The sequence below is a fragment of the Aspergillus pseudoviridinutans genome, assembly GCF_018340605.1.
Source record: "Aspergillus pseudoviridinutans IFM 55266 DNA, scaffold_3, whole genome shotgun sequence".
In the NCBI taxonomy this organism is placed as follows: domain Eukaryota; kingdom Fungi; phylum Ascomycota; class Eurotiomycetes; order Eurotiales; family Aspergillaceae; genus Aspergillus; species Aspergillus pseudoviridinutans.
In genome coordinates, this window is record NW_025091283.1 from 2,109,055 (window position 1) to 2,134,383 (window position 25,329).

Sequence of the window (25,329 nt, forward strand, 5' to 3'; positions counted from 1 at the left end):
ACCATGGTTTGTTGCCAAACCCTATCTAGCGGCAGCGGAGTCCACACCTTCAGTTTTCGGAGCCGTTGGGCCACCAACGGCTTGGAACAGCTTTCTCGGTAGTAATCGCAGCCAGCTAGTCGTGCGTCTTTTTTCCTCTTTAACTTATACCTTGTCATCTCAATTGTCAAATCAGCTGTTGCATTGGCAACTATACATCTGCGCGTAAATCGTAGTAGTATGGTCAGCAGGCATACTATCTAACCCGGAGTACTCACTCCGTCTTCGGCTAACAGGTATAGCCCGCTTTCGAACCAATCTCCTCCAATCGCACACTACAGGCGGTCAACACTGCACGGTTGGTTCTAGAATCTGGAGCGCGGCCAGGTATGCGGTCATATTTGGCTCATCGATGCGGAAGCACTGCAAGAGTTACACATGCTAGTTTTTCAGAAATGCCGCCGGTACAGACCCACTCTAGGATGATATGCTCAGGCAATACACAGAGTCTGACGAAAAGGATTAGAATTGACTAACTCAAAGGGTTATGTTGAGCCAATACTCGGAATACAGCGGGAGTAGTCCATTAATCCAGCAACTTACCACTAGCGAATCTAAATCTTGCCACGAGGATCTTGAAGTTAGCATAATTATAGGTGGGTAATGGTATGATATCATAAGCCATTAAGGGCAGAAAAGAACATCACTTTATCAACCACTGGGTGATACAATGCAGAGGCAAGATGATCGGTGGGGTTCATTTACTTTTAGCAAATAGGTATTTCCTCTGCCCGTGATAATTCATCTCTTTCCAATCTTTTCTACTACTCCATCGGCGCAGCCAGGTTCATCATGATGTCTTTGGATATTACAGTATTCATTCTCACCCCTCCCCATTGCCGCCCACTAACAAGTCCTTCCAGGCCTTCCACAATGTCATCAACAATGAGTTGATCAGCAGCTCGCACACCCGTCACAGCCTCAACCCTGCAAACCGTCAACCTAATCCTGAAGTCCCCGTCTCCACAAAAGAAGATCTCGATCAAGCCGTCGATGCTGCTCGCCAAGCTTTCCGAAAATGGTCTAAGACCTCATTTGATGAGCGCCGCACAATCCTCAGCGCCTTTGCTGACAAAATTGAAGCAAATAAGGAGGCACTGGCACAGCTTTTAACGCAGGAACAAGGAAAGGCGCTCAGTCAATCCGCTGTAGAGGTTGGAATGGCTGTCCAGTGGGCTCGAGTCCTACCCACAATTGAGATTCCTGAGACGGTCATTGAAGACACAGAAGAACAACAGATCATTCAGCGGTACACTCCCGTTGGTGTCTGTGGGGCTATCGTGCCATGGGATTTCCCTGTCTTGCTAGCTGTTGGCAAGATCGTGCCTGCTGTGTACACAGGTAATACTGTGATTATTAAACCTTCCCCATTTACGCCGTACTGCGTCCTGAAACTCGCTGAGTTGGCAGCGCAATGCTTCGCACCAGGCGTGGTCCAGGCATTAAGTGGGGATGATGAGCTGGGCCCTATGATTACAGAGCACCCAGGGATTGATAAGATCAGTTTCACTGGCTCAATCCGCACAGGGAAGCTTGTTATGAAGAGTTGCGCAAAGAACCTGAAGCGGGTTACTCTGGAGTTAGGCGGGAATGACCCAGCCATCATCTGCGACGATGTCAATATCGACGCGGTCATTCCAAAGATTGGGTTTCTCTCCTTCCTCTGCTCAAGCCAGATCTGTATGGTGATTAAGCGGCTGTACGTCCATGAAAAGATCTATGATGAGTTCCGGGAGAAACTTGTGGCCTTCGTGCAATCCCTCAAGGTTGGCGACGGCACCCAGCCAGATGTCTTTATCGGCCCAGTCCAGAACAGCATGCAGTACGACAAGGCCAAGGATCTCTTCAAAAGCACGGAACGTCTCAAGACAGCCCTTGGCGGAAATATTGATGAATCAGCAGGCTACTTCATCCATCCAGCCATTATTGATAATCCTCCTGAATCTTCGCGGGTCGTGCAAGAAGAGCCCTTTGCGCCGATTTTGCCTATGCTCAAGTGGTCAGATGAGGAAGATGTCATTACGCGGGCAAATGCTACTGAGACAGGGCTTGGGTCATCAGTATGGAGCAAGGACATGACGCGAGCTCGTCGAATAGCCAACCAGCTTGATTCAGGCAGCGTGTGGATTAACTCACACTTTGATGTGGCGCCTAAGGTGCCTTTTGGAGGACATAAAGCCAGCGGAATTGGTACGGAATGGGGGTTGAATGGTTTGACGGCATACTGTAACTCACAGAGCTTGTGGGTCAAGCCTAGTTCTTGAGCCTCCTTTGCAAGCCAGATCAGTCGTAATGTTATCATGATCGTTCCCAATAGATCTTTCATAGGATCTTCAACTGGATACTTGGCTCGTAGGATGTTGTCTTGCTCAGGTCGGCTGTCTGGTCGTCCTTGACATGGATCGCTCCATCCAATCATTAACCCTGCCTGAGTGGATGCTATTAGAGGCGCTTGGACACCCAAATTACGGCAGCAGCTATCCTGGCGGGACGTATCAAAATTTGCATCCCAGTCCGTTAGCAAGACATGAAGACATATTCTTCAATAACCAAAGACCAATTCMGCCAGTGGGAAGTATTGTATACCAACAAGTTGTCTGCTATCAATGACTCTTTGCAAGCGAGAAAGTACCTCAGCTGACTTTTCGGTCCGGGGCCCACTAATTACTTGATTTTCTAGTGTATTAATATATTGAATGAATAAATCAGTAAATTCTTGGAACCTCCCCATCATTGTATTTGCTAGGCAAACAGCCGCTTGATACCCTTCTCCGACGTAAATCTAAGCTCCTCCATTGTCTCCTGCCACAGACGCTCGCTCAGGTCCTGACCCTCCTTGGTATACAGCAACCGCCCGTACGGCTTGATAGTCCAGTCACTGATGAAGCTACCATGACCTCTCTTGCCCTCACCCAAAAGTGTATGGATATAGACGCTTGCGCCAGACCGCACCTTACGTCCGAGCGCCTTGACAAAGAGAGTCAGCCGCGTATTTCTCCACAAGACCGGGGTTGGGCTTCCCATTTCTTCCTAGACCCGTTCCAGCGACCATACCTGGGTTACAGACGTTTATAGCAACATCGCCGGGGCTGATCTGCTGAGCCAGTTGGCGAACGAATAGTATCAGCAGCAGTTTTGAAACCATGTACTGCTTCATTCTCTCGTATACCGTCGAGTCGTCCATACGGGGAAAGACAGGCCCTGCGGATTGAAACTTGCTGAGGTACATAGTGTCGGACCCGATGATGGTAAGAACTGGCGGTTTAATGGCTATTCCGGCATGATTCATGTCCTTCAATACGGATGCAAGCAGCATACATAGAAGGACAGTAGAGATGGAATCGGCCTGGAACACCAATTCGTGACCCTTGTTATGCCGATTAAAAGTGCTGCTCTGCATGGCCGTATTAAGATAACATAGTCGATGCGGTCTAGGCGCCGGCATTGTTCAACGAAAGCCTCAATGGATTCACACCTGACATGTCCAGCATCCAAACCTGTAAATCAGCATTCGGAAATGTCGTGCGCAGCTTTGCAGCGGCGGTATCTCCAGATGACTGTGAACGCACGGCCATAATCAGACGCGATAAGCCGAGCTGCAAAAGTTGTCAGATGCTTCGAAGCCGATCCCGCTATTGGAGCCGGTAATGACAGCCGTCAGTCCGCTGAGCGATACTTTGGTAGGGAGAGGTTTTGGATAGACGAAGAGCTGCTTGTAAAGAATACCAAGGTTGCTGCACTCCCAAGGGAGATGTTTTTCGAAGGCGGCAGACAATCGTCGTCTCACGTATCCTTGTGGTAATAATTTCAGACGAAAGCAGTCGATCGTCGTTGAATACCCAAGCCAAACCAGAGCACTACTTTCGCCTGCGTCTTGGTATGCATGCGCCCGTTGAAGCCCTTGGACTAGCTCTAGGATTTCCTTTGCCAAGTCGCTGATCGAGGAGGGTAACACAACGTGGAAAGTGTCGGTGAAATGGCAGGACAGGTGGCTGTTGTCTAGTGGACTTTTCCTATGGGCGCAAGGACGAAAAGCGTCAAATGGGGCCCAGTCCGGCGCAACCTTGGACAAGGGGTAGACCAGCTTCGGATAACTCCATCCCTTGATTTTAGCACTCTAGCTCTTTAGTTAACATCCTAATATGGAAGATCAGCCCTCACAAAAGCGCTAGCGAAGTTGTGAAAATATATCTACAATCGTTTTGGAGCCTTTCCTCGTCCTTGCCTGCCTTCTTATCTATATATATTGTAGCCAGCATCATCTGAAGCTACCCGATTTTGCCTGAGAGAATGGGCATGTGGCTACACCTCTCGCCTTGATTACCTCCATGTCGAGGCTCATCTCTTCCAATCCTTTTCCTTTCTGTGGCTCCGGCCCTATTGTCATTAAGTTGTATCCTTGCGGCAGATACCGGTCCCCGCCCGAACCAGGCATCTTGCCTCCGAATACTCTAACCAAGAACGCCCCTGGTCCCCATTTGGACCAGAGAGTCGGTCGGACGTACCATGGTTGCAGGCCCTTTCTTTCGAAGTTGTACAGATTCGTTTGCGGGTTCGGCTTGTCGTGCACGAGTCTGACGGCAAGGAAAGAGGGTCGTGGAAGCGCAAGATATCGAAGGACTAACTTTCGTAGATTTCGGACGAGGCCCAGCACAATAGAGAGGAAAATGCCGGGAGATTCGAGACTGCGGCCGTGAGCAACGTACGGCTTTTGCACGGGAACGGGCACAGAACTTACCCAAGGCTCGTCCTCATGGTATCATTCAAGTCAGCACCCAACATCTGTCGCACCACTGGTTTTATGAAGCTGGGAAGCGCAGAATCCACGTAAACTCGGACGTATTGATCGTTTGTTGCGGTGGGCCTCGCGACTTCGTCCTCATAGTGGATTGTCCACTTGCTCAGTTCTAACGCGAAGTGCAGGCCATCTTTCCACCCTTCTGCCTTTGAGGGAAGCGCATCAAATGGGATGCCCATATCTTCGCCCAGGTTCTTATGAAAGATACCAAGGGCACATTTCTCAACATCCGTAAGCTTTCGCCACTCTTCTCTCTCAATCACGTTCAGGATCTCGGCAAGACCATCACCTAAGGTGTGGAGAAGGTCATCATCGGTAATTTTGTTAGCACGGCGGTAGCGGGCATGGCTGAACGACGACAAGTTTAGTAAACTGGACGAAAGGCTCCTATTCGCTTCCCGAGTGAATTTGAAGGGTGTGTCCTACATACAGATAATTCATTCTCGCCACGGCTGATGCATAACGGTCCGAGTCTCGAGGCTGGGACTGCGACTCCCGTAAGAGGATTTCCGTGTCAACGGCGCGCTTACCCGCGTTACGCCTGTTGTTCTGGCCGGTAACGGCGAAAAGCTTCGACATCGTCGGAATACCTCCGGCCTGTTTTGGTAGTACGACATGAACTTAGTTAGGGTAAATCCAGCATCGATACGCTTAAGCCAGCTAGAAGATGCTTTATCGTACCTTTAGTAGGGCCATTCGACGAGCCTTAGCAAATGCATATGGAAATTCCATTTCTTGCAATTGGGCTATAATCGCATGAGCTTCTTCGACTGTCATGCTTGATAATGGCCTGCCGCGATTGACGAATGGGGCCTCTATCTTTGCCATGCGGCGGTACCGAAGAAGCTTAACTAGTGCCATATAGCTGGTGAGAGCTATGGCAATCGCCAAGGAACAATTGTTCCATAGTGCATGGAAAGCTTCAGTTGCGCCAGGCATCCTGTCGGTAGTCCCTAGAAATTCTCGCTCTGAATCAGGAGAGGTCGGGTTATCGAATCGTCGTTTCACCGCCGAAATCTTGATACTCGAGTGCAAAATAGCTAAGGTAGCCGCTAACCAAAACGTATTTCGCTCCGGGTTGCTTTCAGAATGATTCGACAAACAAGTATCCAAGGGTGATCGAGGATATTTAAAATGGCTTCGAATTGGCAAGAGAGGACTGTGAATCACTATCCCAACATGACCTCGGATATGGAGAAACAAACATTGGTTCCGGAATGGTTGGGCTCAAAGTCCCAATGCTGGTTATAAACGAGATATTGTAATCGAACCCGGGCACCGAGGCTGCTCACCGAAATTCCCGTTCACCAAGGATCGAATCATCCTGCGGCGGAGTACCATTTATGGATCTAATGATCATACACTGCTGATAATCTTTGTTTTATTTCTCGACCTTGGCCAGTAGTCTCGTTAAAGGTGCAGCCAGAAACGCATGTATGGCGTAGTAAGTCCTGCATGCTCTGGGGAAGATAGTGCTGACGACTGAAAGTAGGAGTATATGTAAACGGGCAAAAGGGATGGGAAACTGCCTTCTCAACCCTAGAATAAACGGGCCCCCTTCCATCTCGGGGTGGCTGCCATGGATGGATCTCTTTGAGTTTTTCCATGTTACAATGCAAAGCCTACCCAGTACTCAAGTATCTACGTAAACTGTATAGATAAGGAGGTAGTATATCACAAGAAGGCACCATACCTCTGGTTCTCTGATTGCTTATCCCTCTGATCATATGTCTCCGATTACAATATCTCGGTCCCAGAGTCTCTCCTGTATATTGAACTCATTGGATCCTGCTTTTTATCTCGCGCAGCGTTGTTAGAACTCAATACAACTCATATTCCATGTTGGATGACTTACCCCACCCGATGCTCGCCCCTTAGCATCGCTGCCTGCATGGCCTTCTACATCCTCTCCATCATGAAATATCGCTATCAGCGCTCCAAGACTATCGAAAGCCGATTTGACAATCGCCCCGCTAGCCATCGTGCCCGTGCAGGAAGGGCACCAGATAATCAGCGAGCTGGAATTTCCCTATTTCATGCACAGCGCAATGAAATTCTCCCTTCAAAGGGAAGGCACCCGGGCAATACACTTCTACCCAGATATTTGCAAGGGGAGATTAACATAATGGTATAGACTGGCTCAATCCCCACAATGACAGAACTCCTTGCAGCGAGCCCTCCAACTCAACATAACGAACGCCCCCGGCAAGCGTGCAGCAGATACAGAGGTCATCCTCATCGAAGTCTATGACCGCCTCCCCGCTCGGAGATGCACGTTCGCGGGCTCGCGCGGATGAATTACCTGCATGCGCGGCACAGACGCGCCGGTAAGATCCTGGACGAGAACATGCTGCATACGCCTAGGTCATCAGTTGTGGATAGTTTCACTCTTGGACGACGATGAGTGGCGGGCTTTGACGGATGTAGAGCTGCTGCGCACTGGGTGTTTTTCATAAAGCGCTTGGTGATGCGACGGAGATCCCATCTACGGACCTGTCTAGTTATAAGTGTGGGTGGGCATGGGGCACATTTTGCGGAGAGAATTGTGCTACTGGGTAAAATGGTATGAGTGTGTTGCTGTGAAGCCCCAGAGTCGAATCGGGTGATGGCGGGCAGTTGATGAATTTAGGGATGTGGACTTTGCCGCGCTTTCTGAGGCCCTTCGTGCGCAGGGTGATCGCGGCGAAGTTGGAGAGGCAGATGCGTGTCAGTATGGGTTTCATTGAGCCTGGCGTTGTTGTTACGGGGTTGGTAAGTGGCATCGTGGCTGTGCGCGGTGTGTGCTGCGGTATCTCGCGCCTCTAATGAGTGAGTGGAGGTGTAGGGGTGCTGGAGGACCAGCCGGATCCGGCAACAGGGCTGTATACGGGTGATCTGTGGATCTGTGCATTGCGCATCCGTCAGTGGTATATCAAGTCCGTTGTGCAGGAACCGGTGGAGTCTCAAGGCCATCCTTGCGCAACTGTTTGGGGATGGGGTCGTGCCTGACGGCGGAATAAAGCAAAGGGGCTAGCGGTTGATTCGTAGTCGCAGATGTAAGGTGGGGCGACGTGTTGGGACTGTTTGTTGAATGCATTGCAGTCAACCAATGAACGTTGAGTAAACGTTGAGCGTTGAAATTGCCGAGGTTTAAATGATTACAATATCAGATCACGATGTGCACTTAATTCCACAATTGATACGGTCCATCCACCAAAGTAGATATAGCGTTACAATGGCAATCTAATCTGCAAAAATTTACGCGGTCCTCAGGCGAAACTGGTCTCTTCCCAAATTCCGAGTCAATCCAGAGATGGAGCCCCGCCGATCAAAACGAGCAGGACGCCCTCGTCTGGACGCCAGCAGGGACGCTATTCTCTCCGACGATCGTCGCGCCCAGGTCCGTCGCGCCCAGCGCACATACCGACTGAAGAAGGAGGCTTTTTTCCGAAATGCAACTGCCAGAGCCGAGCAGCTTGAAGCAAGAATGCGCACTGCCATTGAAGAGGTAACCGGCCTGTCCGAGGCCGCCACAGAGGCGCAACTGCATCTCTCTCATCCGGATATCTATGCGCGTCTGAACCGGCTTTATGGAATTGTAGCCGATGGTTATAATCCCATCGAGACCGATGCCCCTGCCGAGCCATCTCCAGATTCATCCGGTCAAGCGCCAGTGTTCAGCGCGCATGCCGAATCCCCCAGACAATACCCACCTGCCCCTCCTCTACCAACCAGGCAGTGCACCTACGCATTCCAAGAAGTGCGCCTCGCTCGTCGATTACAGCGATACTGCCTCGAGCACGCGTTTCGTCTCTTCACTGAGTTCCGGTCGGATCCGCGTGAGTTTCATCGCGTGTTCCGGCTCGTTCCCTGTGTGAGGGATCGGGGAAAGACCCAACCGCGCTTCCAGCAGCTCTTGATGGGTGGACGTACGGACCCTCTGGAGGTGTCGGGTCTACCGTTTTACAGCGTTGGCGGCGCGGGTACGCATTTCCCGGATGTTGATGAGGAGGGGAATGCGATATACCCAGTGAATAGTCGGATGCCACGGCGGGTTTTGGGGATATTGCCGTGGGCGGAGCTGGGAACCAAGGGAGGTGAAGAGGCACTGGAGGTCTATGGGCTTGGAGGGGAGTGGTTTGATAGTCGTGATGTGGAGGGCTATCTCAGGCTGCACGGGGTGGACGTAAACGGGGGTTTGTTTCCTACGCTGCGCATATCCAGTGGAGCAGCTGAGAGGGATCGCACTCGGTCCTTTGTCTTGGATGTCGAGGGTTTCTTTTCACGTGAGTTCTCCATACTGCGCGATTATTCCTATGCTCATCGCTCCAGGACTCCTCTCTGGGCTTGTCATCCTCGGCCGCGCACCTGGGTTTAGGAAGACGGACGTCAGGCGTGCATTTCAAGCTTCGGTGAAGAGGGTTGATCATATATAACTGGTAGATCATCCTTGAAGTCATGCAGCAACTATCTGGAGGGTAATTGCTGGCTACCGGAGTTCTATCGCCAGCTCCACTGAGGTAAGCCACCTGGGCGCCGGATCGGTTAAGCTCTGTTGCTCAGGTAAACCGAATCCGGAGATTCCTGCCTTAAATACCTACGTAGGGAAGCATCATCAGGATGGCCGATCGGCTTAGGTGCACAGGAACCACGCTAAGAAATACATACTTGGCGCTAGGCGAAGGGAATATCCGTCTCTTCCGGTGCATTGCCTCTAATCAGTTTATCCTCAGGTTTTTACGCGCTAAGCCTGAATAGTTGCCCCCCTGTGCGCTAGTTCTGTTGTCCGCAGTCTCCACTCGCCCTGGGAAGTAAGTACACCAGCTCCAAGGCTCCAAACTCAAGGGCGTTAAGTGCTAACGAGCTTGCTATGAACCGCTCCCCTCCTAATAGATATGGCAGCCTCACTCCCACTTGAACTTCTAGGTGAGATCGCAGGCTATCTTAAACAGGCAGGCGCTTCTCTAGTTGCATGTACAGCTGTCTGTCGTCGTTGGCAGGCAGTGTTTGAGCCAATCATCTACTCCGAATTGCATGTTTACAGCGAGGATGGCATCAACAAGGGAAGGGAGCACCGCGGGATTTGCCTCAAACAGGTCCACGCACTCACTTCTGGGCCTGGAATCGCGCGACGAGCATGTATTCGTCAGCTGTGGTACCATATTGTTATCCCTTTTGACCTCCCAGACTGGATGATGCGTAAAAGGGAAGGTTATAGCTCCAATAATGCTGTTCGACAGGCGAATGACACTGCGTTTCAATCAGCAGTAATCGATCTATTCAAAACGCTAGAAGTATGGGAGAAGAGTCATCGCCTCTCTGTCTCTCTGGTACTCCTAGGGCGTGAACTAGGCCAGGAGCCGCATACAAAAGAGGATGATGAAGCTGGATTGTATACTTGGGACTTCACGGATGGGCGCACACAAGCTGTTCCTGTCTATCGCGCGCGCTTCCATCAGGATGGTGCAGTGATGCTACCCAATGTTTCATGTATTGACAGACTATCATTTCTCGACGGTACAGACTCACCACGGTATCACCAGATATGGGCTGGAGCAGCCATGCAGATTGTTCAGCACTGTCCGACACTCACAGAACTATGGTTGAACTTGGATGAGTATATCAGACCAGATCATCTAGATTACCTGAAGGAACGCCGTCAAGGTATGAGACTTTCCTGTTTATCAGAACCACTACAGCATGCTTTTTAGCCTCACTAACTTTTATGCCAGCTGTGTCTGAAGGTCTGAAAGATATTCCCCCCTCATTGAGGGTTTTTTGCTTTGAGAATCAAGATGAGAGGAATTGGAAGGATACCATGCCTGCCTTGAATGTTCTATCCTCAAGCATTGATATTCTATCCATTAGAATCCGAGATCTGAGTCTTTCCCTTCGTGAGCTAAAACTGGTCCAAGTTCCTATCTCTCTGGATTTTCTATGGCCTCTGGATGAGAAAGATCATTCTCTACTTGGTAATGCATCTTTACACTGGCCTAACTTGGAAATTTTGACTTTAAAACAATTCCAGCCATGGCTTCCCTCAAGTAAGAAACTTTCCTCAAGTATTCATGAGTTGCATGGGATATTGTAGATGCAATATGCCAAATGAACCGAAAAATTACTAACTTTCTCAATGTACACAGGGGAATGGATCGTCCGCCCTGATCCAGACGAGGAAGCCATGATTGCTGAGATTGCGGATTGGGAGGCAGAAATCTGCAGCTATGAAAGAAGAATTGTGGAGCGACCCATTTTTGAGCAAGAGCAGTTTCATCGGCTATTTATCTCTTTGGGCTATGCTGCAAGGCGTATGCCTTGCCTGAGGACTATTAACTTTGATCTCAACCACTATTCCTTTTTCAATTTCAAGTTCTTAAACAGAAAGGGCTCGATCAGGCTTGAGTGGGAGGTAGAACGTTGTGGCTCATACAAGCCTGATAATCGGGTTGCTGCTGCATGGGGCTTTCGCCTCGATAGTCAGCAGCAGCTCTCAGATTGGGAGTATCACACAATCTTATCACACTGGCCACCCGTCGAGGAGAAGTCTCCGTGATCAGCACATTGGCAAGGCTCAATTGAAGCTCTACGTTCGATGTACTGAGATCGTTTCAGGTGTCCTCTTCTGTTCTCCCGGTGTAATATGCACATTGGTGTGATCATTGTTAGACAACAGTCTAAGCTAGAGATCCGAAAACAAGTTTGACTAAAGATAAAATATGACCAACAGAAGCCCTTGGCTTAAATCCTATAAGTCCTTACTCTACGACAGTGAATCTAGCAGAACCCTGCATCACAAGGGGGATTGGCTGCATCAGACTGTCCTCCACTAGCTCGCGCCGTCGTTTCGTTCCCATCAGCTTTCCCACAAGACCACCTTCAGTACCTTGTCCCCCCAGAATCTCCTCCTTTGATCCATATCGATACCACCATATCTTGTTCAACTTATTCCCAAGCTCAACACGGTACATCGATCCCACGTCCAGATATGTGACGTGAGAAAAAACCGAAGCAACTATGTCCTCGTCCCTCGCAGTTGGAACTCTCTCCCCGCATGAATTTTCAAGCCGCTCAGGAGTGCCTTCAGCGTGTGGCTGGATCCTGGGACATGGCTTTAAGGTAAACGTCACACGGTACGGCACACCTGGGTAAAGAGTGGCGAAGTAACGCTCAGACTGGGGCTCAACTGGGATATTAGACCTCCCGCCAAATTCATAATGAAAAATCAGGCTTGTCCTGTTTGCGGGAGCGCCTGTGCCGACGTCGATAAAGTCGAGGCCGTCCTTGTAGAGGGCGATGCCGCTAGGGTCCAGGAGGGTGTCGAATATAAGGATGGTAAGGGGCTTGTCGGGTGTGTTTGGGCTCTGGGGAAGAGTCGCCTCAAGGATGAGGTGGGATTCGCTGCCAGAACCGTGTTTGTGGAGCGTTGTTGATGAGACTGTTACGGCGAGATTGATGTGGGTTGGGGGTGGGATTGAAGAGTTGCCAAATAGCTTTTGGAAAAGGCTGGGAAAAAGGTTCGCCATGAGGATATCTGGACAGAATGGAGTCTGATGAGTTGACTAGATTTATATTACTTACAGGCAATATACGTTTATGGCCTTATATTTATGCCTGTGATCTGATCCTGGTGGCAAAGCGCAGGCAGATGCGTTCTCAAGTAGGCAGCTGTACCCCAGGTCATATGGGCGGGGAAGCCCTAACCGGATCTCCAAATATGTACGAGGTAGATAGGCAGCATTTAAGAAGGAAGCCTAAATCAAGTAAGTATCACCTAAATATTAGTATACTTCGCTAGAGGGAAAGGTAGTGGGGGTTGGTCCTTTAAATAGTGTTGACCTTCCCTTCTCCCGGCTACGATACTACTTCATTGTATCCTTACTCCCCAACGCTTCATGCTAACGTCAATCCATAGATCACATGCGCTAAAATGGCATATAGCAGACTCCACACCTATCGCTCCGACGCCTGGCCCGCAGAATCAGGGACCGTCGTCTTCGATACAAACGGCACCCCCCGAGACAGATTACTAAGGGCAACTTTCCAATTAACTTCGTCTTCGGCCAGCAGGACAGCCAATGAACGCGTAGGTCCAGCCAATATGCGAATTAGACAATTGCCAAGAGCAGAGAGGACTCCATTCCAGATATATATTGGACGACAAGGAGTAGTGACACAGGATACTACATCTAAATCCATTGCAGCTTGAAGATTCACTAATACGCCTACGCAGACCAGGACAAGCAGAACAAATAGGACAGCATCAAGAGCGTTTAGAATAAATGCCGGTCCTAACGTATCATTCAGGATAACATCGAAAGCCCCAGAACTACAGAGTCTTGACGAAGCCTTAGCGGACTCAGTCTCGTTTGTTACTACGTTCAACATAAAGCCGAGGTTTGTTAGCATCTCTGGAATAGGCTGCTCTTTATCGTGTTCTCTGTCGATATAAAGAATGCGGCGGCCCCGATGGGGAGTGTTCTGTTCGAACACAAGAAGCGAAGGATCTGCCAATTTCGCCACGAAGTTGAAGTAGAAAGTACTTCCAATACCCAACTCCGATGTGACGGCTACATCCCCGTCCATCAAATTGATGATTCGTTTTGAGATGGTAAGACCTAGTCTAATGCCGTCGAATTTCCTAGTCATCGAGCCGTCGGCCTGTTGGAACTTCTCAAAAAGAAGATCCAACTTATCTGCGGCGATCCCGATACCTTTATCAGAAACAGATATTTCAAAAGCACACTCATCAGCGCTGCATATGCTTCCCTTCGCCTTTCTCACTACGGGTAGGATCCCACCACAATGATGTAAGAGAATGGACAGTAAGGAATATATATCTGAAGGTTGCGCTTCAGGGGTGGTCACATGAGGTCAACATGACAAAAGAAAAAGACTGTGTACTCTCTCAACTGACGTTTCAAAATCAATATCCGAGATACGCTCTTGAACCTTAATCCTGAACCCTAGCAGTCAAAAATGCAGAGAGCCGTTTTCTAACATGGCTAGATGTTTTTTTTTTTTTTGGAACTTTGGCAGTATTATCATTATGCTCACGTGAATACAGTGCCCGACTCAAGTCCACAGACTCCACTCCTGTCTCTGTGGCTGCGCTGTAAACGTGCTTGGCAAGCCCATCAGGACATTGTTTTTTGCTCAAACATAGTCCCCTTCTGCCAAACCCAAACTGCTTTGTTCGCCCCAGAATACAGAATGATTTGCTTAGTATGCTTCTATATCCCCCGATGCTCTGATACTGTATTAGTGCTTCCTCGGACCCTTGTTAGATCTACCAGCCATTGCCTTAGATTGGTTAGTTCAGTTTGATTTTAGGGCTATGGGTGGCCTGATTACTCTGTAGTTAGTGCTTTTTCCATCTCCGCACTTCCTGAGTCCTGAGTCTGAACCCAATCCCTTTTCCTACTCACAATGCCTGCATTGGTGTTGTCCTTTATTTCCAGCTCACACAGTAGGCTGGATGTTACATCATCCTCCACATCGTCGCCGCTGCTGTAGTGTTTTACATCTTTATGTTGCGAACATCTAGCCTATCATGTCGGCGGCTCCAAGCGCCCCCCTTCCCCTAACGACCACATTTACACCACCCATTGCGTGCCTTAAAGATCTATGGGCCGCCAGCAGTCCTCCTAGTCACAGCTGGTGGATGCAGTTGGGCCCCCTCAACATCCCAAAATGTCTCCCGTCTGGCTGGGCACCGACTACCTATTTTTCCCCTGGAATATGCCCCAGTGGCTATGTCATCGCGACAACCTCAAAAATCGTGGCAGGGACTAAGACAGAGACTGTCGCAACATGCTGTCCAGTGTAAGTTAACCTAGTTACCCCTGTTCAGAAGTCGATCCAGGCTCACAGTAAACTTTCAACTTGGTATTCTAGGGACGTCGATTCAAACACCTACTCCATTCGACCGAGCAGCGCAACGGATTCAGCGTTCTGGTGGGCGACTGAGGTGTGTGCCTGGGGACCTGCGGCGGATACTGTGACACAATATACCTATACGTCGTTCAACACGGACGGGCAGGAGACGAGTATGCCTGGTACTATGGTCAGCCCAGGCTCGTTCAATGCTTATGGTGTGGAGGTCCGATGGCAGTCAACTGATTTCACCACCCCACCGGCCACTGTGGCCGTGACCACCACACATGCGCCAGCCGGTACAACCTCACAAACTGCCCCAGCCGAGACACAAAGCTCCAGAGGAAGCTCGTCCAGCCTCAGCACGGGCGCGAAAGTGGGCATCGGCGTGGGGGTCACTGCCGGGGTGGTTTTAGCAGCGGCCCTTGCGCTGGGCCTACTATGGTCCCGGCGCCGAAGACACAAACAGCCCAATGCGACGCAAGGTCAACCTGGGAATCCCGATTACAATGGACTGCCTGAATTGGATGGCACAAGGCATGAACCACTCACTTATGAAAAGGCAGAGTTACCAGCCGACCCTGCACAAAATCAGATAGAATTATTTGAGCTGGACGGGCAACATTCCAGATGAGTGTTATTGATGTTATGTCCTCGGGTGAATTAAGGAATGTTTCACATTGTTCTCTTCCATTACTCTATAAGAACGCTATATAGAATGGATGATCTGCCTTCGAGGGATGGTGGACAGATAATGAGTCCGTTCCCGCCCATTCAGAGGCTCATCAGTAAATTTTTTTCGAGGTTCCTTTTCTTTCATTCTTTCCTTTTTACTTCTTTTCTTTTTGCCTTCCTCTTTTCAGAAATTTAACGGGGTGTTCTCGAGGTAGAGTTTGGAGACTTGTGATGGTGTTCTGGGCTCGGTGGCGGAGACGGACTAGATCTTATATAGATAGGGTAGGCTACTAGAGGCTTACTCTCTAGATTAACTTTTATTACTCTCTAGTACTATATTAGCAGGTTATAGGATAGATAGCTTAGTTATAGCTAGCATAGGCTACATTATCTAGGGAAGAGATGGGATGGTGATAGTAGAGGTAGGCTATATAGATAGTAGGTCCTATAGCTATGTACTAGAGACCCCTATAATCTAGTAGTAGTAGTAGTAGTAGTAGTAGTAGCTATTTATAAACTACTATTAGGCACTAACCTACCAGGGCAGGGGTAGGTAGATTCTAGGATAGTGTTAAGAGGCATCCAGTAAGCCTTAAAGATATATATATATATATGGAAGCTGGGCATGATTGACTATAGGGGTCAATCATAGTAGGTCTTTTGCCTCAGTGGTTAACCTTTTGCAGCCCAGCGCAAGGTTCTCACAATTAGTGTACCCAAGGCTACTCTGGGTCGCTTCATACCTGATTTCGCCCCTTCAACTCCAGCACCCGATGAGCCGCCAAATCCTCGACGACCCTATCCGCCCGGGTCTTAAAATCCACCTCTCCATCATCATAGTTACTCATTAACAGCTGACTAATTAGACTCACACTCCTGGCATAGGTAAATATAATACTCTATGCTAAAGTAGTCTCTGAATAGCACTAAAGTCTTATCTGACAGTCTGACTACATCTACAGCACTCCTAACGGAACTATATTGTCGTGGTTAATGAACCCCTCTACCCATCTCTCCATACTGGCTATATATATGCTCGCTGAGCATTAATGTGTATGCCACACAAGGTTAATGTCCATCATTAGGACTAAAGTTATTCCTGGGCGGAGTTTGAATAGATCAAGGAAGTGCTTATAGCAGGTGATTACTTTAGATAGTGTGACAGTGTCCAATAGATACCAGGGCTGCAGATCCAAAGTTATCCTAAGATCTTATTAACAAAGATGTGCTGGCGCTTAATCACTACAAGCAAGCTTCCGCGGTCATTGATAGGACTCCCTTTATGGGTGCCGCGACCCCCATTCTGGCGACTACATCTAGTGAGGATTCACCCCTTGTATAGGAGGGATAATCTAGGTATTATCTAGTCCATCTTGTTACATGGCATCTAACTATACCTATTATAGAGACTAGATCAATTAGTAGATTTTCTTACAACTTCTAATATATCTTAATATATCCATGGCATTCTTATATCTAATAAGGTTAACCTCAGCCTAATCCTACGCATGGATCCCTTCCCAGTGGGCTTGACCCTCTGTCATGTAGTGCTTAATTTGCAGCGTGGTCACCATTCTTATGATTCGCGGAAATTGCCACTTATTAATGATTCCTGGGATGACATATATCACTTTCACAGCACAAATAAGCATTGGACGCCTGATCGCGCCCAAAGCTCAAATAACATGTCTAATGACTTATTTAAGTTTTTCATCTAGAAGCGACTTCAAAACCGCTGTAAGCTTCGCTCCTCTGCTTTATACCCACAACAACACAGTGCACTGCAGTAAAAATGATTGACTTCTCCAGAATGCTACCAATCCTTAAGCGCGTATATCAGTTACCTGGACCACAACCGAAGCGGTCGAGGCAGTTACGAGTTATTTGTCTCGGCCTTCCTCGAAGTGGAACGGAGTCGCTCAAAAGCGCACTTGAAACTCTTGGATTTGGCGGAGTGGCACATGGCTTCGAGTGGTGGCTGCATCACCCGAACCATAGCATTCTCTATTGCGAACTCTTGCTTCTGAAGCTGCAAAACCGTATGCCAAGTCCAGAAGTTGTTCGCGAACGTTATTTTGACCGCGTTCTCGGTGGCATGGATGCTTCCACTGATGTTCCTACGGTTTGGTTTGCAACCGAACTTCTGCAAGCATACCCCGAAGCCAAAGTCATTTTGAACCGGCGCCGTGATATACAGGCTTGGAAAAAGAGCTTTCGCGCATCGGTATTACCGATGATGCAAAGTTGGCAATATTGGATTGCCAGTTGGTTCAATGCAGAATTATTTTGGGGCGTGTGGCTGACTCGACTCGGACATCAAACATATCTTTTCAAAGGCGACTTCGAGAAACATGCCGAGAAAGCGTATCAGGATCATTATGAAGATTTAGAACAGATACTAAAAGCCAACGACCGGGATTATCTCGATTGGTCGGTGGACGATGGCTGGTTAGATCCCTGTCCTTCAATTGCTCGCGTGGTATATAGCTTACAGGGAAAAGGGCACCTCTATGCAGCTTCCTTGACCTACCGGCACCAAATACGGAATTTCCAAAGAGCAACATTGCGTCAGAATTTGGCCCCAAATTGATGATTGTGGACGAAGGACGGTTCCGAAAAGCCAAACAAAACTTTCTACTCTGTCTTGCCTACGTCGTGGTGATTGTGGCTGGATGGTGGTTTGCTTTCGGGTTGAGGCCGAAAAGCTATTCAGGATACTGATGTCATTTTTCAGATACAGAACTGACCTTATGTACGTGATATGTAGGTTGAAGGACAGGAACTGATTTTTGGGAAGGAAAAGCAAGACCTAAATCACAACCTATTGTCTAAGGTTGCGCCAGAATGGGCCCCATCCCCTGCTTTCATCTGTACACCTATAGTAAAAACTGTAGTAGACTATAGCTACCTATATATAATGGATTGGTTCTAGATCTGTTTGCATTATTATGTTGTCACCTCTCGCTGACTATTTATTTTTCGATGACTGGTTTTATGCGCATTAACTAGAGTTGCATAACCAAACCACCACTAAAATTAAATCTAACCCTCACTGAACTTATCCCTTACACTAGTGCCCAGAATTTAACTTTAGTGTGGAATCCGTGCGCCTGATCTGATGTTGGATAATAATTGGTGGAGACTGCCCCTAGCAGAACATCAAGCCGGGCTGCTGGGCATACAGGGACGAACCAACCAACCACGTGCTGTATGTGGCCTACCAACATGAATCAAGTGTATGTACTGGCTTCAATTTATGAGAGGGGCATACTGAATGGAACCTGTCAGTTGTGGACGACGGACAACAAGGAGCTGCACAAAACAGCTCGACCGTTCAAACAGCAGTCGCTCTGCTCGATCGGACGAGCGCGAGACCATAAGACTATGTTGCCCTGCATACATTCTGTCGATGTGATCCCATAGTCCCTCTAGAACGAGGAGCTTCATTCATCAGCCTCCAGTCCTGTGGACCTGGACACCTGGAGCGGTCAAGTCCTGCCTCTCCACGACACGATGAACACAACGAAAACCCTAGGAGAACCTGTGAACGAGGCAGCTCTTAGGAAACCCCGCATCATCACAGGGAAATCTATCCGAACACAGCCATCCAGCGACGATGAGCAGAAAGACTGGTTCGAACGCGCGCTAGCGTGGTGCCGAGTATACATTCTTCAGTGGACATTACGACACAGGCCGTTATCTCCTGCCCAAGATGGTCGCTGGATTCCCCTCAAGGCGGTCCCAGACAGGCCGTATATTGATGAGCGGAGCGGCCGTGCGTACATCTCCAATGTCATCCGGTCCTCGAGATATACAATGTACGATTTTCTCCCGAAACAGTTGGTTTTCCAATTCACGCGGTTGGGCAACTTCTACTTCCTCTGTATCGGGATCCCTCAAGCCATCCCGGGCTTGAGTACGACTGGAAACTATACGACCATCCTCCCTCTTCTCTTCTTCATCCTTTTGCAGGTTGCAAAGGAAGGCTATGACGACTATAGAAGACACCGGCTGGACAAGGTGGAAAATACGAGCAGCGCCGTCGTACTAAGAGATTACCGTCATCATGTTGGACATGGACGATTAGCCCACAGAATAACTGGATTCCAATCGTTTCCCTCGGCGTCCAACGCAAAGACTGAAGTTATCAATGAGTATGAAATGACTGAAGACCACCTGCGCTGGACCAAGGTCCAATGGCGTGACATCAAAGTCGGCGACATTATCAGAATCAAAAGGGACGAGGCGGTACCTGCTGACATCGTTCTGCTACATGCCGATGGAGAGAATGGGCTCGCGTATATCGAAACAATGGCCCTGGATGGAGAAACGAACTTGAAGAGCCGACAAGCGCTACCCTCTCTAAGCTCGTGCAGCACAATCCACGGGATCAGATCCTTGGAAGCGACGTTCGTGGTCGAGCATCCAAATCTAAACCTACATGACTTCAACGGCAGCGTTACTGTTGATGGAGAGGCTCTGCCGCTGACTTTGAATGAGGTGATCTATCGAGGCAGCGTCCTGAGAAACACGGGTCTTGTCATTGGTATGGTGATTAATACGGGAGAAGAATGCAAGATCCGAATGAACGCAAATCACCACCCCAAAGCAAAGAAGCCCCGAATCGAAAAGTCCGCCAACCGAATTGTCCTTACGCTCATTGCTTACGTGATACTCCTGTCCGTCGGTTGTTCAGTGGGCTATCTGATGTGGCAGAGATCGACCGAACAATATTCGTGGTATTTGAATAACGCATCGGTGGGGTTTGAGGCCATTATCATTGGCTTTGCCATAGCATTCAATAATGTTATTCCGTTAGCTTTATACGTGAGTCTCGAGATTGTGAAGGTAGGACAAGCGCTCCTATTGGAGAGTGACGTCGAGATGTACGACAACGTCTCCGATACGCCAATGAGATGCAACACAAACACAATTCTCGAGAATCTGGGGCAGGTCAGCTATGTCTTGTGCGACAAGACGGGAACTTTGACCCAGAATATTATGAGATTCCGCAAGATGAGTATTGCTGGCACCGCCTGGTTGCATGACATGCACGTTAAAGGCGAGCGTGAGCAGGCTTTGAAACCTGAGCAGGAGCCGAGGCGCATTGAGGAGGACCATGTCAGCCTCGGAAAAGTTGGATCTTTTCAGATGACGAATACAGTGACGCACAAAGACAGCAAGACATCCGTCTCTCCTCTAATCGAGAATAAACCGAGACCATCTTTCTCAACGTGGAGATCCACTGGCCGGCAGGATCATGCTCCACCAGAACGGACAACTACTCAGCTCCTCGAATATATTCATAGCAACCCTGCATCTCCATTCTCTCAGAAGGTGCGTGAATTTATTCTAGCCATGGCCCTGTGTCATACTTGCCTCCCTGAGGTCCGCAATGACGTTGTAGACTTCCAAGCGTCCTCGCCTGATGAACTTGCCCTCGTTCGAGCGGCCTGCGATCTCGGCTATGTTCTCATTCATCGGTCATCGCAGTCTATTACTCTGCTCCTGAATGACGCGAACAACCATGAAAGTCAACAAGTGTATGAGATTCTTGATATCATCGAATTTAGCAGTAAAAGGAAACGGATGTCCATTATCGTAAGATGTCCGAATCGGCGGATATGGGTTATTTGCAAAGGCGCAGACAACATGATTGAACCCCGTCTCCGAGATGCATCTTCCTTGAGTCAGAAGACCGATAGACTAAATGATGAAATTGAGCCTGAACTGCAGCAAAAACGAAGAAACAGAACTGACTGCATGAATTCGTTCGAAACCGCGAAGCAACCCTTGTCCATTTTTCTCGATGACCTCCCTGTTGAAGACCACTCTGCCTCACTCAGCCGCTGCCTGGAGCATGTCGACGACTTTGCTACTGAAGGCCTGCGTACGCTTCTTTTCGCGCATAAGTTCATCAGTCCAGAAGACTACTTCAACTGGAAGAAAGTGTACCAGGAAGCGACGACCTCTCTAACCGATCGCCAAGACCGCATTGAAGCGGCCGGTGAGCTGATCGAGCAGTCCCTGGACCTCCTTGGTGCATCTGCGATTGAGGACAAGTTGCAGGAAGGTGTCCCAGAAACGATCGAAAAGCTGCGACGAGCCAAGATCCAAGTCTGGATGTTGACCGGCGACAAGCGCGAGACGGCCATCAAAATCGCTCACTCGGCACGGATCTGCGAGCCAGGTTCCAAAATGTTCATTCTGGATGCCACACACGGTGACTTGGAAGGTCGCATGCGAGCTGTCTCAGACAACATCAAGTCTGGCTCTGGCAATAGCGTTGTTGTTACTGATGGCCATACCCTTGCCGTCTTGGATGCGGATCCGGGGCTGAGCTGCTTGTTCTACTCTCTAATCACATCTGTTGCCTCTGTCATCTGCTGCCGTGCGAGTCCAGCGCAGAAAGCCGGTATTGTGAAGACGATCGGAGCCTGTGTGCCTGGGGCACTGACTCTGGCTATTGGGGATGGTGCCAATGACATCGCCATGATTCAGGCTGCGGTAAGTGAGATTTTCTTCGTCTCGCCGCTACTGCCCCAATTGTATAAAAGTGGGCTAAATAGAACTAGCATGTCGGTGTCGGTATCTCCGGCAAAGAGGGGCTGCAAGCCGCGCGGGTTGCGGACTACAGTATCGCTCAATTCCGGTTTCTCCAGCGCCTGCTTCTGGTCCATGGCCGCTGGAACTACGTCCGCACGGCCAAGTTCATTCTTATAACCTTCTGGAAAGAGATGTTCTTCTACATGATGCAGGCACTATATCAGCGTTATAATGGGTACACTGGCACGTCATTGTACGAGTCTTGGTCGCTCACAGTACTGAACACGCTGTTTACCTCTTTGTGTGTGATCATCATGGGCGTGTTTGAGCAGGACCTCAGTGCCGACACATTACTGGCTGTGCCTGAGCTGTACACCTACGGACAGACTAATGCTGGTCTGAATCTCCGGAAGTATCTCGCCTGGATGATCTGTGCGACTGTTGAAGGAATGGTCGTATGGTTCTTGTCCTGGGCAGCCTACGGTGTGTTCGGCAACCCAACCGACCAGGGTCTGTTTGCCTTAGGCGACCTGGTTTTCAGCTTGGGGATCATCTGGACGAATTGGAAGCTCTTGTAGGTATACACCGTTGTCTTTTCTTTCGTCCTATGTTGAGGTGTGCGAACTGAGACTTACATTGGATCTAACGCAGTATCATCGAAACCCACTACAAGACCGTCATCGCTCTCTCCTCCTTCTCAATCACCGTCGTTGGTTGGTGGGCGTGGAATGCCTTCCTGGCAGGCGCGTATGCGTGGCAACCAAGTCCATATGCGGCCCGAGATGGCTTCACGAAGACCTTTGGCCGAGATCCAATCTGGTGGCTGACCCTGGTACTCGTACTTATGGTCCTTGTGACTTTAGAGCTTGTATACAAATCGGTGAAGAGGAATATGAAAGTGGCTGGTATGTGGCTACCTTGGAAGCAGAGAGGCAATCGGCTCGGAGAGAACGGGGTTAAACTGGATGTCGGGATGTGGCAGGAGATGGAAAAAGACCCAATCATTAGAGCCAGGTTAAAACGATTGGCCGGTGAAGAGACTGGAGAGGTGGATAGGGAGGATGAGGATGCCGGTAGATGACCATGAAGACAAGCCCCTTTTATTGTATGAGATTGTCCCCTGAATTCAAATCAGAGCCTTGGCTGTGGTCGGTTCTATCTGAGCCTCTTTATATCCTTTGGTATATATACCACACTTCTATAGAGTTGTCTAGACATGTCGACAACGCCAACTCCCGCCTCCAATACCCTCGTCATCAATTCTTCTCTTTGGTGACAGACAAAGTCACAGCAGTCGTCAAGCCTGGGGACCACGCAGACGCATTGAACTGAGTGTTTCCAATCAAGTTAAAAATCTGGGGGTAGCTCCACAAATCCAGACGAGTGCCCGAAAATACATATCATGCCAGTGACACAGCTGGCATAAGGAGCTTCTCGGCCCTTCTGGTGTGATGGATAGGCCTCACATATCAAGGCTCTGATCCCCATCTGCATTGGCTGAATGCATATTTAATCGACCAGTTATCTTTAGTCTAAATTAAGGCGCTTCCCCACAAAAAGCTTAACCAAAAGCTTGATTCGTCCCAGACTCCCATCCTCCATTCCATCCAGCCTTATATACTTCACTCATTACCACGCCTAGATCCAAGTAGATTAATATGATGGTACAATATGGGGAATACTATTCATTGGACTATGGTTCCTGGTCCCAATAATGTTTGCTACCCGCGTAATGGATGGATTGATCGAAGTGCTGCTACATTGCGAAGTCACACCTTCCCATATTACTATACTCATAGATTTAATTCACATAAGATAGTATATTAGGAATAAATAGGTATACACACAGTACTAGAGCAGACTCAGGTGCACAGATTCCTCGCTAAAATGATACACTGGGCATTGGGGTAAGGGATAGCTGGAGTAGTATTTAGTCACGTGTATCCTGGCTTCACCCCGCTCAGTTGAGAAATCAGTATCTCCGTCCCGTGTGCTTACATCCAACCAGTCAACAGTTCAATAGTCATAATGACGGTTGGCTTGGAGAGTTGTCCTCTGGAGATCATCGGAAGCATTGTCAGACTGCTAGATTTGACGGATGTGGGCAACCTGCGCCTGACGAGCAGATGCCTTCGCTCAAAAGCGACACAGCGCCAGTTCCGGTCCTGCTTCTGCTCCAAGCGCGTCAAAGTCACCGGCACTGAGCTCGAAAATCTCGCAAGTGTAACGCAGCGCAGCTGGCTCGGATGCGAAATAAACGGATCTCACGCTCGCGGGCGTTGTGAACAACACTGAGAGACTCGAATAAGCTGTGTGGGCAAATCCAGACGATCCGAAAAAGACAGACCTTGAAACCCTCCAGCAGCGACGCGGAGATTTACGACCGACTACTAGAGTCACGAGAGCTTGTTCATATCCTAGGCAACGTTTTGAAGAACATAGCGGCAAATAACTCTACCGGAAAATGCTTCCACTTCTAGGGCTGCGGTAGCTACCGTCGTGAACGCCACAGAATCCGGATCAGCGATGTCCTCTGGTGTTCAGGTGTCACAGGTGAGACTTGTCTTGCAATAGGTCGTTCTTCCCACCGCACCTCCTGGTCCTTTAGGCTGCGAAGATACTTGTGTTGTCGTAGCTATTATTGGAAAAAGGGAAAAGTCGCGAGGTGAGTAATTGAAAACCAGGTCAAAGCGGTTACTATTTGCCAGTGATACATTGACAGAGCATACGCGCTGACCAGGCTATTAAGTCTAGTCAACAGCTGTGGTCGCTCATTGCCAGTATAACCTGGAAGGGTGGTATCAGTATAGTACTTACTAGTACTTTATATGGATTGTGATGGTAACTGATTGTATGCACTCACAGTCTTCATTGGTTTATCCCATTCCGCATCTGGAGTTCAATGTCTTCGGCACTGACTGCCGCAGCGAGGCGTCTAGAAAACTTACTGACCATTCAGTCTGTGGTGTAATATAATGGAATAGTAGACATTGGAAAGTCGCCCAGGTGGTTTGCAAGAAATCTTGCTAGGACCCTGCAAAGATCAGCGTCATTATTCATTATGCTCTATCAAGAACAATTTGAATTGCCCACCCCACCTCTGAGGCTCTGAGATATTAGGGTTTGGTTTGGCTGAAACCTTAACTTGTTAAATGCCGCACTTGAGCATTTAATGCTACATGGGATAGGACTATGAAGCATATTAGTCATGGAAAAGGTGTGTATGGGTGAATACTCTCCACCACATTATTATAGCCTTAGTGTTGGCGATGCTAGCAAAAAATTTTGACTAGGAGGCAGCAGGAACCAGGACGGCTGAAACATACGTATCCGAGCTGATTGTTACATTCAAAAGTAGTAGGGCATTAATGGTACACCGTCCATGTAATGGCAGAGCCTTGCTGCAAAGTCCTCGATAC

General features: G+C 48.9%; 8 protein-coding genes across 8 annotated transcripts; 5 read left to right on the forward strand and 3 right to left on the reverse strand.

Moving 5' to 3' along the window:
- Positions 1-834: 834 nt before the first annotated feature.
- Positions 835-2,303, forward strand: Asppvi_004455 (aldehyde dehydrogenase family protein; the record flags this gene model as incomplete). The annotated part of the gene is made up of 2 exons (XM_043300408.1): positions 835-852; positions 903-2,303. The coding sequence occupies 2 exons, from the start codon at positions 835-837 to the stop codon at positions 2,301-2,303; spliced, it is 1,419 nt and encodes a 472-aa protein (XP_043156343.1).
- A 478-nt stretch (positions 2,304-2,781) lies between these two features.
- On the reverse strand, positions 2,782-3,439 carry Asppvi_004456 (putative short-chain dehydrogenase/reductase family protein; the record flags this gene model as incomplete). Its single annotated transcript, XM_043300409.1, has 2 exons — positions 2,782-3,006; positions 3,107-3,439. 2 exons carry the CDS (start codon positions 3,437-3,439, stop codon positions 2,782-2,784), a joined length of 558 nt encoding a protein of 185 aa, XP_043156344.1.
- An 858-nt stretch (positions 3,440-4,297) lies between these two features.
- On the reverse strand, positions 4,298-5,776 carry Asppvi_004457 (uncharacterized protein; the record flags this gene model as incomplete). The annotated part of the gene is made up of 4 exons (XM_043300410.1): positions 4,298-4,724; positions 4,778-5,185; positions 5,268-5,434; positions 5,519-5,776. The coding sequence occupies 4 exons, from the start codon at positions 5,774-5,776 to the stop codon at positions 4,298-4,300; spliced, it is 1,260 nt and encodes a 419-aa protein (XP_043156345.1).
- Positions 5,777-8,129: 2,353 nt separating this feature from the next.
- Positions 8,130-9,194, forward strand: Asppvi_004458 (uncharacterized protein; the record flags this gene model as incomplete). The annotated part of the gene is made up of 1 exon (XM_043300411.1): positions 8,130-9,194. The coding sequence occupies one exon, from the start codon at positions 8,130-8,132 to the stop codon at positions 9,192-9,194; it is 1,065 nt and encodes a 354-aa protein (XP_043156346.1).
- A 2,377-nt stretch (positions 9,195-11,571) lies between these two features.
- Positions 11,572-12,339, reverse strand: Asppvi_004459 (uncharacterized protein; the record flags this gene model as incomplete). The annotated part of the gene is made up of 1 exon (XM_043300412.1): positions 11,572-12,339. The coding sequence occupies one exon, from the start codon at positions 12,337-12,339 to the stop codon at positions 11,572-11,574; it is 768 nt and encodes a 255-aa protein (XP_043156347.1).
- A 2,027-nt stretch (positions 12,340-14,366) lies between these two features.
- On the forward strand, positions 14,367-15,323 carry Asppvi_004460 (uncharacterized protein; the record flags this gene model as incomplete). The annotated part of the gene is made up of 2 exons (XM_043300413.1): positions 14,367-14,638; positions 14,711-15,323. 2 exons carry the CDS (start codon positions 14,367-14,369, stop codon positions 15,321-15,323), a joined length of 885 nt encoding a protein of 294 aa, XP_043156348.1.
- Positions 15,324-17,174: 1,851 nt separating this feature from the next.
- Asppvi_004461 (sulfotransferase family protein) lies at positions 17,175-18,085 on the forward strand (the record flags this gene model as incomplete). The annotated part of the gene is made up of 2 exons (XM_043300414.1): positions 17,175-17,812; positions 17,866-18,085. The coding sequence occupies 2 exons, from the start codon at positions 17,175-17,177 to the stop codon at positions 18,083-18,085; spliced, it is 858 nt and encodes a 285-aa protein (XP_043156349.1).
- A 792-nt stretch (positions 18,086-18,877) lies between these two features.
- On the forward strand, positions 18,878-22,991 carry Asppvi_004462 (uncharacterized protein; the record flags this gene model as incomplete). The annotated part of the gene is made up of 3 exons (XM_043300415.1): positions 18,878-21,871; positions 21,940-22,484; positions 22,562-22,991. 3 exons carry the CDS (start codon positions 18,878-18,880, stop codon positions 22,989-22,991), a joined length of 3,969 nt encoding a protein of 1,322 aa, XP_043156350.1.
- Between the last annotated feature and the right edge of the window lie 2,338 nt (positions 22,992-25,329).